Source organism: Mus pahari, chromosome 6, assembly GCF_900095145.1.
Source record: "Mus pahari chromosome 6, PAHARI_EIJ_v1.1, whole genome shotgun sequence".
Classification (NCBI taxonomy): Eukaryota; Metazoa; Chordata; class Mammalia; order Rodentia; family Muridae; genus Mus; species Mus pahari.
In genome coordinates this window covers 43,006,549-43,021,999 of record NC_034595.1, presented here as the reverse complement: position 1 = coordinate 43,021,999, position 15,451 = coordinate 43,006,549, and the positions used below count along the sequence as shown (strand labels likewise).

At 38.9% G+C, this 15,451-nt stretch overlaps 1 protein-coding gene across 12 annotated transcripts in view; it reads left to right on the top strand.

Annotated features, from left to right (window-relative positions):
• Positions 1–11,702, top strand: part of Elavl2 (ELAV like RNA binding protein 2) — a 149,451-nt gene extending 137,749 nt beyond the window's left edge. For 7 of the 12 annotated variants that reach the window (XM_029539876.1, XM_029539872.1, XM_029539880.1 and 4 more), the window contains 3 exons: positions 1,384–1,609; positions 8,199–8,237; positions 8,808–11,622. In XM_029539876.1, coding sequence (XP_029395736.1) covers positions 1,384–1,609; positions 8,199–8,237; positions 8,808–9,138 — 596 coding nt within the window. In that variant the 3' untranslated portion in view covers positions 9,139–11,622. Of the gene's footprint in view, positions 1–1,383; positions 1,610–8,198; positions 8,238–8,807 lie in introns of all 12 variants that reach the window. The other 5 variants (XM_029539877.1, XM_021199533.2, XM_029539873.1 and 2 more) reach the window with 2 other exon arrangements.
• The last annotated feature ends 3,749 nt before the right edge of the window (positions 11,703–15,451 follow it).

The window sequence follows — 15,451 nt, the reverse complement described above, 5'->3', positions numbered from 1 at the left end:
TCCTCCTCCTCCTCCTCCTCCTTTTTTTCTTTTTTTGAAATTCAAGATCTCACTCTGTGACCAAACTGCCAGGCTGGCATCTCACACTTGGAATAAACTTCTTCAGCCTGCTGAGAGATGGAAATATGCTAGCTGGAGTGTTTGTTCTCAATAGGAGCCCGTAGAGAGATAAAAGGGGAAGGATGTATTTGTAGTCACTTCTTCTTTATACTTACAATTTTCATGAAAAAACATACCCTTTTCCTGAAGTGGAATAAGTGAAGCTCAGCAGCTCTGGCGTTCAGCCTTCAGGTGTTGGCCGTGTATGGTGTGTGTATCTTACATAGAAAAGATGAAGTGACAGCATATCAGATGAAGCATGCCTGGAGACGATGCCATATCTACCTTAGAAAAGTCTGAGCCTTATCCGGTTCAATTGTAAGGCAGACGGACCACCTGTTTCTTTTTGAGAGGGTGCTCTAAGTCACAGTAGTCTAGGTTTCCTCAGCAGCCCTTCCTTTCTTCATTGGCCCACTCTGAATTATCTATACTTTCCTATGTACTAGACTAAAATGTGGTCCTGTGAGGACCTGGTTGGTTGCCAAGAAAGTGTTTCTCCAAGGCTGTCTACCTTGTGTTGACCAACTGTGATCTGCTCACCTGCCTGTGCCAGTTACATGCAATGAACTGAGATCATGCTGCTGTTCCAAATCGTAAACCCAGAAAGGCCTTGTTCATGCCCTGTTTTGCCGCTGTTATCAAAGAACAGGCAGGGAATGGCCTTCAAGCTTGAGAGGAGTGTTGGAGGCGCCAGGAAGTTCACAGTTCTACTGATCTAACTTATAGTCCATGCTGCTTTACTTCTGTGAGATAGCGAAAGGGAAGAATAGAAGAGCGTCAGAGACCGTGAAAAGCCTCTTCAGATTCTGATGATTATGACAAACGTATTACTTAGAATTTTAGTTTAGCAATATATGCTCTCTAGTGTTTTTAGCAAATGCATATTTTTGTTCTTATTCCAAGGAAGGGGCTGCCTGTTTGATAGCATGATTCGAAAAGTACTTGGGCACCCAGTTACTGTTACAGTGCACAGGAAGCAGGAAGGAATGTAGGGAAGAAAGCATGGGCTTATGTACTCTGTACTTTATTGGTTTCTTGACAAGCACACGATAAACACTGAGACCTCACATTGTATAGGTTATTTGGTACATTTTTAAAAGGTGGGAAATTGAGGTTCTAAGTTGAATTACTAAGGTAAAATTTTCTTCCTGATATGATTTTTGTGGCAAATGTTGTATTTGGGTGAAAAGATGTTAATGAGAAGGAAAAATTAATTTATCCTTTCTTCTCTTCTTCCCCTTTCCTGCTCCCTCTTTCCCAAATCTTTACTTAAATCTACCTTAGGCATATCAAGGGGTGTAGGGTTTATTCGATTTGACAAGCGGATTGAGGCAGAAGAAGCTATCAAAGGCCTAAATGGCCAGAAACCTCCTGGTGCCACAGAGCCAATCACTGTAAAGTTTGCTAATAATCCAAGCCAAAAAACCAATCAGGCCATCCTTTCCCAGCTGTACCAGTCTCCAAACAGAAGGTACCCAGGACCGCTAGCTCAGCAGGCACAGCGTTTTAGGTAAGTCTGGTCTAGTTCTCGTGCCCAGCTACTAAACTGGAGGAGAATGTGCAGGTTGACTGTCAAGTAATTGTATCAATAAGATCTCTGCTTTGAGTTTGTCTTTACTGTTGTTTTCTTTCTTTCTTTTTTTCTTCTTTTTTTCTTCTTTTTCTTTAATGGGCACAGAGAAAACATACTTGGGGAAAGAGCAACTTTTGCTGTTACCGAAGGTGAGGGCAATTAACTGTAGGGCAGTTCCCCTCCAGGAGTGACTCTGCCTCCAAGAGACATTTGGCAAAATGTAGAATCATTTGTGATGGCATAATTTGGGTGGAGATGTGACTCACATCTAGTGGGTAGAGTTCAGGGATGCTGTTAAGCACCCTGAGGCATACAGGAAGCCCCACATCTACAGGTTACTAAGCCCAAAGCACACTTTGAGAAAAACCAGGCTGAGGTCTGATGTGCTATTCTCTTTTTGTTACTTTTTTCTTGCAAAGAATTTATTTTTTGTGTTTGAGCTGTCAAGTAGAGCTCTTTCAGTTAGCTTTGCTTTATAATATAGACATTGCTAAAGATACATGATGATATGAATGCCGTAAGTTTTTTTCCAAGTGGATCCCTCTCTCCTTTAACCAAAGGAGAGAGGTTAAAGTTTAAAGGTCTTAAAGTTTAGAGGTTGACAAACTTTAGCTGTAACGTTCAGAGAGGAAATCTATTAAAATTTCTGGGTCATGGTTTTTTGCAACTGTGTCTCCTCTTCTTCCTTTCCCTTCTCCCTCTCTCTCCTTCTCCTCCTCCTTTTCAGCTCTTTAAAAATGTAAAAGTCATTAGCTTCTGTGTCATACAGAAAGTAGTGTTAGTCTGGATTCTGCCTCTGGGTGTTAATTCACTGATGCATTAACCCAAACCCAAAGAAGTCACTGTGTTACTAATGGGAATAAATAACCCAAATTCTCAAGTTATCTAGTTGTTGAATAAACAAGCAGACCAGGAGGCATTCAGAGCATACATACTTTGTGTGGAAAAAAAAAAAAAGAGTGACTTGAGATTCAGTTAGGAACAGTGAATGTCTGGTATTATGAATGAATCACCCAGTTTTTGTTTACCACTCAGCCACATGGTATGATATAGCTGTATTGTATCTAACTCCTAAATTAATTTTTTTATAAGTACATGCAAATATATATTCTTTCCTTTCTGAGACCAGATAGTTAACATATAATCATAATCTTTGTAAGGTAGAGGAATAGCTTACATGTTCTCTAGGCTCAATCAGATACATTTTCCCCATTGATATAATAGAGTATAGAAAAGAGAAGAAATTTTTAAAAGCCAACTTAAAATATTTCCTACTAAAAGCAGTTAAGTATGTGACTTAGGTGTGAAAAGAAATTTCTGTTGATGCCTGGTTGAATACCTACCTAAGCTGGCCTTCATTGAAAGAATGATGCCATTGTCAAAGGCAGGACTGAAGATGACCAGCCTCCTGGTTCATTGAGTTCAGTAGCTGTAATTTTCAGAGAAAAAACATTGAGGAAAACAAAATGTGTATCACCTTTGACCTTGGTGACAAGTAGTGGCAACTGAGTGAGAGGCAAGGCCTCTGAGCTACTTGATTATTTCCTTCTGCAGAGAGGACTCTGAGCGCCTCTTTCCAGTGCTGCATGCCCTCACTCTGACTCCTTTCTTTCAACTTTATTCACTTGTTGCTGTTTCTGAATATAGTACAGTTGAACCCCAGTGGCTTTCAGCTGTGTTTCCTACTCATCCTGCCCAGTTAGCTTTAGTTGGCTGTTAGAAGAAAGCCATACTGCCACGCATTGTTGCTTTGTGATTTCAATTAAAGCTGTAGTGTTATTTGCTGGTTGCTGTTTATTAGAGAAGTCCTCCTAGATTCTCAAGACTATGTCCCAGAACCCATAGACAGCAGTAAGAGTCCTGGTCTCTGGGCAGCATGTGTTGGATGTTGGGTACCACAGCATCCTCACTCAATCTTCCTTTTCCCCTTTACATGCCCATGCCCTTTATTTTTGATGAGTAAAAGTTTTCCAAAGTTGTCACTACAATTAAATTTAAAACCTTTATCTTCTGTCCATCCCATATTACAAAAAAAATTTAATTTTATCATTACTTCTGAGATTCTTTGGCCCTTACAGGAGAAAACCAAACCTTTCTACAAGAAGGGAATAAGGGACATTAGTTGAAAGGAAAACCCAGCATTAGTAAGTGAGGAAGATTACTGTGTGTAGAGGTTTGATCTTGGAGTTCAGCTATTCTAGAGGCTGAGAAAGGATGATCAGTCAAAGTTCCTGCCTGGATTGTGAAGTGCACTAAGTTTGACATCAAGTAGCCCCTGAGATGTAGCTGCTACCAGCTTGCCCCGTGAGGGCAAAACGAAGCAATCAGGTACCCAGTAGGGAAGATTTTTCTTTCCCAGGATTCATAAGTGTTTTCTCACTCACCTCACTGCTCATCCCCACCTCTGCTTTATCTAAGTGGTAAAATGTGAATTACTGTGTGCAAGAGAATCTAGACTAGTAATGAGAGAAATGAGTCAATTTCTACAGTGCAAATATATCTTAGTGTGTGACTGGTGCTTTTTAAAAGTATCTTTAATTTGGTAGTCATTACCTTGATTTTTTTTTTCTTATTTCATTGAATAAAAGTTGATCTTTGAGTTTGTAAGACACTTGAGTTAAGAACTTGAAAGTTTTGTTGGCATCTTGCTCTTTTCTGTAGTTGAGGTGTTATTAATTCCTCAACAGTTATTTCTTCATAGTATTTATGTTTTAGTGCCTTTGCTTTGAGTTTACCACTCCCCAGCATGAATTTTAGAACGTTCATTGTGTTGCTTGGCAGCTGAGAGAGACAGAAGAATACAAGTTACAGTAATGATGAAAGGACTTTCAGAATTCATGAAGATTAAAAAATAAAATAAAATTTCATGTAATAAGGATTAACTTTAAAAGTGGGCTTATGAGGTTTATGGCTCAATCTGTATTGATAATTAGAATTATTTAAACATGAACACTGCTAATCTGATGGGCTAGTTGAAGTGTTTATAGTATACAAAATAAGGCAGAATATTTATTTGGATGAGTGATGTGATTTCAGTCCCCTAAGAATATTCTCAGCACAGGATATCCAAATTAAACTGTAAACCAAAGTTTCTCATTTATTCATGTGAAGTAAATTTAACTTTATTGAGTGTGACCTAGGCAATGGCTGTGTGTCTGCTTCTGTGAGTCTTTGTACGTTTTTAAAGAGCCTCTGCAGTTAGCAGTTGGGTTGAGCTTCAGGCATGTTTCTAGTTGCATTGGTTTGGTTTCATGTTGGAAGGCACAGATGTCAAGCCTCATGAATACTTGTCCTCATTCATAGAAGATGTGATGGATAAGGGAACATTGATGAGCTTATATTGGTTAACTTTAAGACAATGGTTGCTCTACACTTTGGAGAAGTTTGTTAAATTTTCCACAGTGCACGAAATTGTGTTTTCTTATTTGTTGTCTTTTTTATATATTATGTCTGACTTTAATTGATTTTTAAAATTCCCCTTCTCATATAGATTGTTCCCTAGTCTACCAGCTAAATAGCTTGGAAACTAGGCATATACTTTAAGTTTTATGCTATATTTCTAAATATTCTGCTTTGAAATGAAGGTTCTAGCTAATAGAGCATTCTATTAGAAATGTTGCCTAGTAATAATCTGACTTACAGATCCTGGTGATAGGAAACATTTCCAAATATCTTGGCTCTGCACTTGTTGTCTATGCACATGGGTTGTGCCTCTATAATCAATGAACTTTAGACTCGGAATTCTAATCAAATTTTCAAACATAGGATGAAGATGAAATATATACTCTATCAAATATAGCAATATACTGATATATTTAACTAAAGTATCTTAATACATTAAGGTTTTGCTTTAAGCAAGTTTCATAAAGAGTTAACATTTATCACTTTGAATGTTTTGACTTCGTGTAAGATATGTTGAATTGACTTGTGTTTAGCTTCTTGACATGGTTTCTGTGAGAATTAGAGGAAAATAACTGGTTTGTTTTTTCTTGAATTCTCCTCACTGGATCATCCTCAACCCAGTTTCCTTTCTTTTGGGACTCTTTCTATAAGTAAAGAATGCCTTAATTGAAGCTAAGATCTTCTATATAATCTTCCAGATCCATGCAGTGTGTTACTTGTGATTTGGATTATATTCCAGCTACAGCCTGGGTGGGAGCAGACATTGGTCACCTTCTCAGGACGGCTCAGACTTCCTCAGAACAGCATGTGACAGCATAGAGTGGATGCAGATACTGCTGCAGTCCAGATGTTAAATATAATTTAAGAACATTCTGGCTTTAAATAGCACAATACACAGGCAGTTGACTCCTTAACATCTACTTCCACAGTGGAGTGCATCACCTGCGTGTTGCCCCAAGTTACCGCAGAGAGAGGTTGCTAGCCTGGGCTCCTCTTGAATGTAGTGACTTTCAGTTTTAGGTGATCGTGTATGCAACTTTTCCTGAAGCTGTGGGACATGGAGGTGTGACAGCTCCATGGATACTATGACATTTTCTCCTAGAGCTACAGTTTACAATTTGCTGCCCGCTGCTGGACAAAGGCAGCTTGATGTCCATCTAAAGTACCCACTAGTTTCTTTAAATTCCAGTGGGACACATAAATGTGTGGCAGGGAGAGCCAGGAAATGGGGGCCAGCTCCCTGTAGTCACCAGCTGCCATGCCTGAACTATTTCCTGGAGCAGTATTCCACTCCCTTGCTGATGGAGGAGGAGAAAGGGAGACATGTAGGAAACTTGGTTTAAATCCTCCAAGACTGAATTTCCCCTAAGATTGGGAGATGAATGAGGGTCAGGGGACCATATAAGACTCTACAGGTGGGGCCACTCCAAGGCCCATTGAAGGTCTTCAGAGGCCTACTTGCAAAAGTCCCAGAAGTCCTGAGGATTGTAGGATGGGATAGAATTGGGAACTCCCTCAGTGCTTATAACTCACTTCCATGGCAGGTTTGGTTCCCATCCTATCTTAAAAGCAGACACATTTTAAGGAAATTCTATGTCTGGAGTTTCATTGCTCACCGAAGTGGGTGGAGGGAAATGCAGCTACTGAATTTTGTCCTTTAATCACTTTGAACAGAGACTTCAGTATGTTCATGTTTCCCACAGGTATTGTTTGTCAAATGCATTCCATAGCTATCATTCCAGTAATTGGATGAAATTTTCTGTATCAGATCACTTTTTGATTGGTGTTGAGAATTTGTGTTCATTTCTTCTTGATGTTTGTAACCTTGGTTTTTGTATATAAAGGCATGGCATCTTTCCTCATCTTCACTCTGCAGAACACAGAGTCAGTCCCCTGACATTCTGTACTCTTCACACCTGCTCTGTGCTTTGTGTGTGCAAATATTCTCACCCAGTCAGCCTTCTGGGTAATTTCCATCCTACATTAAGTGGTGGATGATAATTTTGGTACCCTTTGCTTTTACATAACCACCAGGTATGTGTTATAAAGCTGCAGTGCTTGGATCAGTGGTCTGTGCTAAGTGGTGCCTTTGAGATCATGGAATGCAACGTGGCAGACCCAAATAGATGAAGGAAGATCTGGTGTCACTATGATTTGTTCTCTTGCCTTAACACTTTGCAGGAGAGCAACTCAGCAGTTCCCTTTTGTTTTTCACAAAACACAAATGCCCAGTGGAGACTTAAGATTAGGGACATGCAGAGAAAACATTTTCTGTATCTGAAAGACGAGAAGGAACAATTATAAATTGAGAGGAGTTCCTTTTCTTACGTCTCTTCTCTGTGTTTGGCTTGACCTCAAAAAACTGATACCCACCTGCTTCCCAAACTACTTAGCTTTTCACAGGTTTTAAAAGACAAAATAATTGTGCCTCACCTCTGACCTGGGGCTGTGGAGAGTGGGGAGCATTGCAGCTAGGTGAGTTACATGGCTCTGTGTTAGACATACCTGCTCCTCGTGTGTCATTGATGGGGGAATACTAGAAACAGGAGGCACCCATAATAGTCCTCTTGACACTGATAAAGCAGGATGGCCCAAACTCTACACAGGAAGTTTGTCCATAAACAATGTAAGTGTACATCTATGTCAGTCTACATCTTTGATTTTAGAAGATCAGCACCCCTCTGAAGAACTAGCTCTGTGGGTTGAGGCAAGCTGGTTAATCCTTGGATGCTTCAGTGGCCTCAGGAACCAATGAAGTTGTAAGCAGTAAAAGTGGGCATTAGTGAAGGTGCTGCTGGTCAGTTCCAGCTTCACTTTTAGAACCTGCCTGGTGAGGCGTCAGGTCAGATGTCAGCTGGTCCGGCCCCTTCACATTCTGTTTCTGGCTGTTTCCTCGGATGACTCCCGCTTTTTCCCTGGCTGCACTGACTTGTAGAGAGAGAGCCAGTGTTCTGCCACAGTGGGTGCCCATTCTCTTAGGAATGGTAAAAGACCCAGTGTTTTGAAACATCAAATATATTTTTTGCACAATTATCCCCATGGAAGGTGGCAGTAGTGAGCCTAGCTTTCATGAACTGAAAGGGGGAAATTAAACACTGAAGTTTGCTAAATGTGTGTTTTGCAGGTTGGACAATCTGCTCAATATGGCTTATGGAGTGAAGAGGTAATGACATAGGTTCATGACACCCATAATCCCTTCCCACAACCAATTGATTTCTTTGATTTGGGGAGCAATATTTCCACCCTCATAAATTTATGTTGGGTTTTCTTTTGCATGTGTAGCCTATTGTAAAGTTGCTTTTGAAGTGCATTGAACTGGAATATCTTTATACCACTGTATGCCACCCAGTCTTTTAAAAAGTCATTATTTCAGATTGCATTGCAACATTATAGCATGTTTCTGTTACATGTTGGTTTTCTCCCCCTCTCCATCCTCATGAAGCCGATTTTTTTTCTTTTCTTTCCTTTCTTTCTTTCTTTTTTGCCATTGTTTAACTTGTTGTTTTGTGCAGCAGATAGTGGTCATTTCATAATCTATCAGTACTTGGATTGTTTGTCTGTGACTGCAAGCCACAGTTAGAGCCTCGGTTGACACATCAAGTAGCTGTCTACATCTGTTGGGGAAGCAGAATTGCTAAAATTTGGGAAAAGAGAAAAGAACTTAAACCCATTGCTGTAACCAATCTATGTTCCCTGTATGTGTGTGTGTGTGTCTGTTTCCTATTTTGTTTAGTAGGTTTTCGCCAATGACGATTGATGGAATGACCAGTCTGGCTGGAATTAATATCCCTGGGCACCCTGGAACAGGCTGGTGCATATTTGTGTACAACCTGGCGCCTGATGCAGATGAAAGTATCCTGTGGCAAATGTTTGGGCCTTTTGGAGCTGTCACCAACGTGAAGGTCATCCGTGACTTTAACACCAATAAGTGCAAAGGTTTTGGATTTGTGACTATGACAAACTATGATGAGGCGGCCATGGCGATAGCTAGCCTCAATGGATACCGCCTGGGAGACAGAGTCCTGCAGGTCTCCTTTAAGACAAACAAAACGCACAAAGCCTAATGAGCTCTTGTCCTCAGTCCATTTATATATGAAAACTATACAACAAAAGCAAGTTAAGAGAAACTTTATACATTAGTAAATGTCTTTGTAAGTCAGTGTTGAGATGGGGATAAATGACTACTTAGCATCCTAAGAAATATGTGAGATTTTTTATTGCTAGTATTTGAATTAAAACTTCTTAAATATCTTTTATGTTTGAATATGGACAAGAGGTACAGGGTTTTTACCTGTCACATTGCATTCTATTGCCTTCTTTGAAGAAGGTGGACCTTTTAAAGTGTTTCAGCTAAGGGAAGACATTTCTTTTCTTTTTACATAACTGCCTTGAACCTGTGAGTAAGTACTGAGGCTTTGTGTTGTAGCTCTTCAGTTGGTTGTCTTTCCCCACCTCCTTATCTTTCCTTTTCTTTCTCTTTCTTTTGTCTTTGTTTTTTTTTTTTTCTTTCTTTCCATTCTCTAATTAGCTTTGTGTTTGGTTTACATTTAAAGCATTGCTGTTATGTCTCAGAAAAGTATTTTGAAGTTTACATTTTTATTTATGAAGTTACAAACAGTATTTATTTTGTAATTCTGATTTGGGCTGGGGCAGGGGGGGCGACATTATAAACGCTTATTGTAAGAATACTGGAGAACTTTTCGTAAAGCAGTACCTTGCCAAAGAGATAAGAGCCTCTTTGATGTGGGTTTAAAAAAAGCATCTATTTTTATAAAAAAGAAAATTTGGAGAAACTTTTTACTGGTCCTGGAACAAATATTTTGACTTGAATACTTTGAGAAATCTCTTCATATGACACCTAGTGAGCTTTTAAAATTTACCAGGAAATTTGCAACGGTTGGAAAATTTAGAAAGATTTATGATGTAGAAAAATACTTTTGAGATCTTTGTATGAGAGGAATTGAGTCAGTGAGGGAACACTGCTGGTTTCATTTTCGTAATCACCAGTGGGGCGTCTGATCATCCTGGTTGTTATGTGATAGATGGCTCACATTGATTTGTGATTTTGAAACAAATAAAAAAAATTTACAAAAGAATATATAAGAGCAGGCAAGAAATTTAAATTACCAAGAGATGGGGGAAAATCTGTTCTTCCTAAAGAAATCCCTTCAGATAGAGCTCATGGTGTTTAGTGATGTACTTGCAGTATCGTTTGAAGAATTGTTTTGTCTTAAGGAAGATAAGATGTTGCACACGTTTGGATGGCAGCAAGTCAGCGAAGGCGACCTGAGTTGGATATATTTGGAGGTATTTTGAGAGTTACGTTTAAGGCTAACACCTGAGCTTTGTGTGATGTAAATAAGACCTTGTGTTTATGAACCTTTCAGCTAATTTTATTTTTTTCCCTTACATATCAAGTGATGTTCAGGTTTTGAATGTTTTGTATCAGTTCTTTTCTTTGTAAATGGCATTAACATTGTTACTTGAGGTCTTGCTTATTCAGTTCTGTTGTCCTGAGGACTTGAATTTACAGTGCATCAGATTCGTTGGCTAATTCTGTCTGTAGATAGTCTAGCTTCAGCTGTTTATGGTGATGCTACATTTTCGTTTATAAATATGTTTGTGGTAAAAAAAAAAAGAAAAAATGAGTATAACCATAGGTTTTGAACAAATTTCCTTACATTTTTCATACAAAAATCATAAATATCTGTATGCTATTGAAATTTAACTTTGTATGATGCTTAAACCACTATTTGGGGAAATAATAAAATAAGTCTTTACCATGTATGAAAGAAATTTTAAAAAATACAAAATATTTTCTGATTAGCATCTAGCTTATAATAAATTTTCAAAAAAGCTGAAGGCAACTGTGGCCTTCATCAGGATGCACTGAGAACTATATAGTTACGTCCTGCGTTTTGTATAAACTGAGATGCTCATGTGCTTCCCCTTAGAACAGGCAATGTGCTATGCATAACATAGTTGTACATTATCTTTGCAGTTGCTTTGAGTTTTATTTTTTATTATTTAAAACTGTAGTTATAAAATTTTTCAGTATAGTACAGTACATATACTGTGAGGCGCGTGCTAAAGTGAACAAGCGAGTTTTCATGCTGACCCACTCAATGCTATTCAGAACTCAATTGGCTTAGCACTTTCTCATATCCTTAGGTGCATTTAGATTGTCAGAGTTAACCTGCGTTTAAAAAAAAAATAAAATAAAATACATGTATATATTTAAAAAAAAATAAGGTTTCCCTTGTGGGCAAACAGCAGCTACACGCTTCTTTCCTGTGCTACTGTAGCAAACCACAGCATTGATGAGAAGGCATGCGAACTGTGCTTCACTTCACAGTGTTTATCCGAGCACTTAATAAAATGTAAGGCTGGTATTTATTTGAAGTTGTACAGTATGACTTAATTCACATCTGTTGGAATAGAAAATATATTCTGTTGAGTATTTAAGAGGCTGTACATGTTTTCTTTTGTGTTTGGATTCTTTGTGCTTTTTCATGTTCGGTACATCAATAAACAAAGTTGAAGGGAAAGAACTGTGGCGTATCTTTAAATACATCTGATTTGTGGGGTACCTATGCTCAGTCTAGTTCAAAAAATAAAAAGAAATAAAAGGCCTTACTCTCTTTAATGAAAAGAGGTGTTCTCAGAGGTCGAGTTGAAAGCTGTGCTATCTAAAGGAATCCAGAAGGCAAGTTAACTGAAGGGGGGAGACTGTGAAGGAAAGGAAAAACAACAACAACAACAACAACAACAAAACATCAAACCCCTAAAAGAAAAACAAAAACTGCCAGAATATTCTTGACTAGTTAGCTTTCAAGTGCATTGATGAGGTCACTCTTGCAGGGACATGTACTTTCTTCAGCTAGTCATGCAGTCTAGTACTCTATCACTCTATTACCCTGGAGCATACAGGAATGGGAACTGCACACCCTACGACTTGAGCACTTGGGCATGGCAACTTTACTCTGCCTCTGTCAGTAAGACTGAGCCCACCAGAGGTGGTGTTGGGTGACACTTGTGTTGCACAGCTGCTGTCTCATTAAGAGTTTCCTCTGGAAGAGAAAACTCACTTTCTGTTAGGTTAACAAAATTGTGAACTGTGCCAGCTTCTTCCATGCTTCATTTACACATTTAATCACAACACATCTCCAGAAGGTAAACAGATAGAAAAACAGTTCTTGCTGTTCCTTTTTGTCTGTCTGTCTCTTTGAGATGTGATCTCTCAATGTAGTCCTGGCTAGCCTGGAACTCACAGAGATCTGCCAACCTCCTGAGTGTGAGGATTAGAGATGAGGACCACTGTGTCTGACTTCTCTTGCTGTTCTTTTCTGTGAGAATTACACTTTTATTAAACTTCAGAAAGCTGAGGATGTTGAAGGGTTTTGGGGTTTTTTGTTTTTTGTTTTTGTTTTTGTTTTTTTTTTTTTTGGTTCATTTGTTTTTTATAAGTCTACTAGATGACTTTTTTGATTGCATTGATTTGTTGTATACATTTTACTTTGGGTAATAACCATCTTAATTTATACCTAATAACCAAGAGTGTCTTGAGTGGCAAGGCTCTTCCACTTCCCATAGCCTGCTATTAAACACTGCCAGTTTGAATTTCATGTTTTTCCTTATGTGATGTTCGAACATACGTCCCACCTCTCTCCCCTCTCACTTCCTCAGTATTTTGACTGGTTCTCATATCAGTGCTTCTTTTGCATTTGAACAGATAGTGAGAGAAAAGAAACCTATAAAGGGGGCTGTGAAGCTACTGGTGTATTTCTGAAGAAGTTACATTTCCCCTTTCAGATTCCTTTGCCTGGTGTGTTTGCAAATCATTTGAAGTGTACTGCAACTCACTGTGGAAGTGACTGACAGCAGCTCTTAATCTTACTGCCATTTTAAATTAATCTGATTTAAAGAGAAATGTTGGCAATTTCATCTTCCCTTTTAAAAACAAAAACGAATTACAAGAGTCTCCTCTTTATAAGATATTCAAAGTGGAGTGGAAATTTACAACTACTTTTTCAAAGTGTTACCTTGAAAATAAGAAAATGCAAGTATCTCAACAGTTAAGTGCCTAAGAATTGTAATCCCTGGGTCTTTAAATGTATTTTCTAGTGCATTATCCACATGTCATTTTAAAAATAGAATAAGAAAAAAGACAGGCACCAATTTTCATACGTATGTCTCTGTTATCCTATTAGAATGTTGGGCAGTAGAAATATATGCAGATAAAACCGTAGGAGTTTGAATAACAGGCATGTGTAGTCTGTCATTGCAGTGAGTATTATTCCTTTGTTTTCTATCTATAGTTTCTTTACATTCTCCCCCTGAAAAGTCAGAGATTCTTTTCCATTCAAAGCAGAAGATTAAAATACATACCCCATTAATTCAGGCAGCTGATCAGTGTCACATGTACCTTGCTGAAGTTAACTGTTGTAAAGTTCCATTTCATATCATTAGCAGGAGTGTGTGTGTGTGTGTGTGTGTGTGTGTGTGTGTGTGTGTGTGTACACGCTTCTGCTACCTGCTATACTGTGCCCTAGTTCTGTGAGAATGAGCAGGTACTACCCTTCCCAGAGACCATCACCTAGAGAGGAGAACAGGTAAGCTGCCAGGTTGTGACTATAGTGCCATCAGATGCAGTTACCAAGCTAATGTGCTGGGGCTTATTCAAACCCAGTCACTCTGTGCTCATGCAGTTGCCAGTACATCTCTTTCATTCAGTGAATCTTGTAAAAACACAAACTCTTTCAGTTGTCCAAGTGCTCTGTGAAACAAAATGAAAGTTCTAACCCACTACATAGCCTAATAGGTTGACAGAGAACTCTGGATCTTTGTTCTATAACTATGTAATATATAGAAGAACAGTTTGGAAATCACTGATGATGGTAAAATAGCTTGAATATGAAAAAGATGTTGTACTGTTTTTATTCACCTTTGAAGTAGGACAAAATACATATCCTGGACCTGGAATGTGGTATTAATGTTATATTTAGTTTAAACAACCAAATACGTAAGTTAGACCTAAACTGATAGGACACACAGAAACATTCATGCATGTCAGATTTTCAACTGTCTCTCATAGCCAGCCACATTCCAGGCATAAGCTCAAGCAGATGTTTGTGCTGACGTGATGTGTGGAAGACATACCTCACTGCTGCCCAGTGCTCACCATTTGTAGTTCAGAAGTACGACACGTCACAGATGCACAGTGAAAGATAAAAGCAGAGTCTCGTGCACAAAATCCATGATTGTAATAAAGAGAACAAATAGTTTTCGATGTGTGGGGGCCTTAGGAGTAGTAGAATAATAACACTGAGCCACACAGAATTGGTAACAGTTGACCAGTTCATTAAAATACAGGTAGAATTTAAAAGATGTTAGGGGAGAGAGGATTCAAGAAGAAAACTCTGTCAACAGTGCATAGGTAAATGTCTGCCTGCTTTTGTTTTGGGAACATTACTGTCTTTATTTATAAATGGTGTGACCTATGAGTTTCTTATACATTTGTTTGCATCAGCTAATTAAATTTCAGATTAGCCTGAAATTTGAGAGAGAGCACAAAGGAGGTCCTTAAAGATTGAAATGTTGCCATTGGAGACCATGATACAATATAAAACATATAAACATTGACACATTGTCCCATTATTCTCTTGCCTGTTTCCATTGTGACCTTGCAAGTATCTGGTGTGGTAGGTCATTTAACTTGGAGGGTGTGAAGGCATTGCCTCCTTTGTGAGATGTGAATTTGAAGTATGGTGTGTAGTGTGTGCAGAGGCACAAGACACAACCAACATTACCCTGTGCATGCTGTGCTTATCTGCTGTCTGACTGTGCACCTTTCACACTGGACAATGTGATTCCTTCTTAGCACTTACACTATTTGGAGGTTTGTTCCCTGGCCATGCCTTCCCTCTTGAGAAGGAGCTCCGTAAAAGGCCACTTAAATCATTCTTCCCTGACCAAGGTTGCAGCTTGGATTATCTTTTAGGCCTCTTGGACCTACCAGTTGTTCATAGTCACATTCATTCTCTACCACCTAATTTCTTGATGTTTTCCTATAATTCTTTTTCTGTATAGCTAAATGTTTTTCAGATCCAGCCAGCCTATCCGTGGACTTCATTGCAGGTCTGATGACACCAGCTGCTACCAGCAAGTAACTTACTCTTTGGAGTAAAGTGTGGTTGGCAAGGTAGCTGTGTAAGCTTTTTGTTGTAGGAGTGGTAAAGGTGCTGCGCTGGCTAGGAGAAATGGTGAGACTGTCACTTAGGCATCCAGTAAATGAAGCGCTTTGGTTTCTTGGGACTCTGAATTAATGCCAGTATAGCAAGAAATACTGAGAGCCCTGTATCAGAAGTTAACCCCACA